Raw genomic sequence first — 2,214 nt, 5'->3', positions numbered from 1 at the left:
AAGTGTTACCTATGAAAATAATAATAATAACAAAAGTTTGTCAGTTGTAACAGCACAGAAAAGTAACATGAACCATTAATGCCATAGTTTAACAGGTTTACATCCAAATCCTGATAATCAGTCACATTATAGAAGTTAAATGTTATTATATGGAAAAATTGCTTTTTGCATTAAAAATGGTCATAAAATTTTATTAACTTCCTCCTATGATTTTTTTTAAATGTTATTTATGAAAAATTGCTTGATTTATATTACAAATTGTATTACATTTTAACTTCCTCCTATGATGAAAAAAAGTTACATTTAAATAAAATCTAATCAAATCTTGATAGATAAATTCAGTCACATTATTGAAGTTAAATGTTATTTTATAGAAAAATGTGCTAGTTTTTTGTAAATTTGAATTTAAGTGAATGTTAAGGTTTTTTATTTTATTTTATTTAAAACTTTCTTTAAATTTGGATAACTTCCTTCGCTTATGAAATAAAAAATAAATAGTAGTGACAGTATGGAAAAGTAAAATTAACCAATAAATGTCATATTATTACAGGTTTACATCCAAGCAAATCTTGTTCAAATCAGTCACATTATAAAAGTAAAATGTTATTTTATGGAATTTCATCTATTTTTTATTTTTTTTAAATTTCATTACATTTATTTATTTATGTTTTTTTTTAGTTGTGACAGTAAAGTTAAATGTTGTTTTAAGGAATTTTATTTATTTATTTTAAAAAATTCATTACATTTTATTAACCTCCTCCTTATATAAATTGTATTTATTTATTTATTTTTATTTATTTATTTTTTTGAGTTGTGACAGTATGGAAAAGTAAAAGTAACCAAGGATGTCAATCTAAATGATTTACATCCAATCAAATCCTGATAAGAATCAGTCACATTATAAAAGTTAAACCTGTTTCATGCCGTTTGCAGCCCATGACTCTGCTGGAGCAGATCAGATCATCCCTCTCAACAAACCAAACCCAGAGGAACGCGAGGACAGCAGATGAGAGTTAGACAGCAGAGGAGTGAGCTGAAGGCATGCAGCGGGAAAGAAAACTCGAGCGTGTGGGGGGTGAGGTACTTACTACGGTAACAGATACTCTTTTGCATTTCCATCTCCTGATTGTGACGCAGCCACGAAGAAGAAAAAGCACAAGTAGAGAGAGAATGTCTATGCAGATCAAATCACAGCCACCGGGTTAAATTAAAAAGAAACGAACAGAAACCGTAAAGAGACACACAGAGCACTGGAAGTAAAGAATGGTTGCCGAGCCATTCTTTAAGACCCCAGAGAAATGAGCATGAAGAGTGAATGAGGACATTTAAGACATTTCTCAGATCGGATTACACCTGGATTTAAGAAGAATTTGACATTTCTGATGACATTCAGGCTCTAAAATACTACCAATCGACTAGAATTGCATTTACTAGGGACCATAATCAGTATCGGATAAATAAGGAGAACAAATGTGACCCTGCAGCACAAAAGCAGTGTTAAGTCGCTGGGGTATATTTGTAGCAATAGCCAACAATACATTGTATGGGTCAAAATTATACATTTTTCTTTTATGCCAAAAATCATTAGGATATTAAGTAAAGATCATGTTCCATGAAGATATTTTGTAAATTTCCTACCGTAAATATATCAAAACTTAATTTTTGATTAGTAATATGCATTGCTAAGAACTTCATTTGAACAACTTTAAAGATGATTTTCTCAATATTTTGATTTTTTTGCACCCTCAGATTCCAGATTTTCAAATAGTTGTATCTCAGCCAAATATTGTCCTATCCTATTGTCCTTTCAAAAAATTGACACTTAAGACTGGTTTTGTGCTCCAGGGTCACAAATGTGCTTACAAAAAATGTAAAAAGTTTTAAAAAATATTTATTTAAATATATTTTAATTTAGCTTTTTGTTTTATTTGGTTTTAAAAAGGCATATAGTATAGATTTATAATGCTGGCCTATTATTTATTAATTATTAATTATTGGTATCAATGTCAAAAAGGTGAAAATGTTGGTGCATCCCAACCTATAAAGCAGTTTTTATTATATAGTCTCAACATAACAGCTCTTATTTCGATAAGATGGGTGTAATCCACAGTAATAAAGACCAAGAGGGTAGAATAAAACCTAAATACATTTTTAAAAAATAGCTTCCTAAAAAAAGAAAAAAGGTAAAATATAAATTATTATAAACAAATTTTT

General features: G+C 28.9%; 1 protein-coding gene across 5 annotated transcripts in view; it reads right to left on the bottom strand.

Moving 5' to 3' along the window:
• The window catches only part of LOC107736871 (alpha-adducin-like), a 60,421-nt gene that overhangs the window by 2,459 nt on the left and 55,748 nt on the right, over window positions 1–2,214 (bottom strand). The window contains exon 16 of one of the 5 annotated variants that reach the window (XM_016548275.1): window positions 1,089–1,122. The exons of the other annotated variants lie outside the window; for them this stretch is intronic. Coding sequence (XP_016403761.1) covers window positions 1,089–1,122 — 34 coding nt within the window. The remainder of the gene's footprint in view (window positions 1–1,088; window positions 1,123–2,214) is intronic. 5 annotated transcript variants of the gene reach the window in all.

This window comes from Sinocyclocheilus rhinocerous, unplaced genomic scaffold (assembly GCF_001515625.1).
Source record: "Sinocyclocheilus rhinocerous isolate Xijiao unplaced genomic scaffold, SAMN03320098_v1.1 scaffold2868, whole genome shotgun sequence".
In the NCBI taxonomy this organism is placed as follows: domain Eukaryota; kingdom Metazoa; phylum Chordata; class Actinopteri; order Cypriniformes; family Cyprinidae; genus Sinocyclocheilus; species Sinocyclocheilus rhinocerous.
Note: the sequence above shows the minus strand (reverse complement) of the source record. Positions and strands in the feature narration are given on the sequence as shown.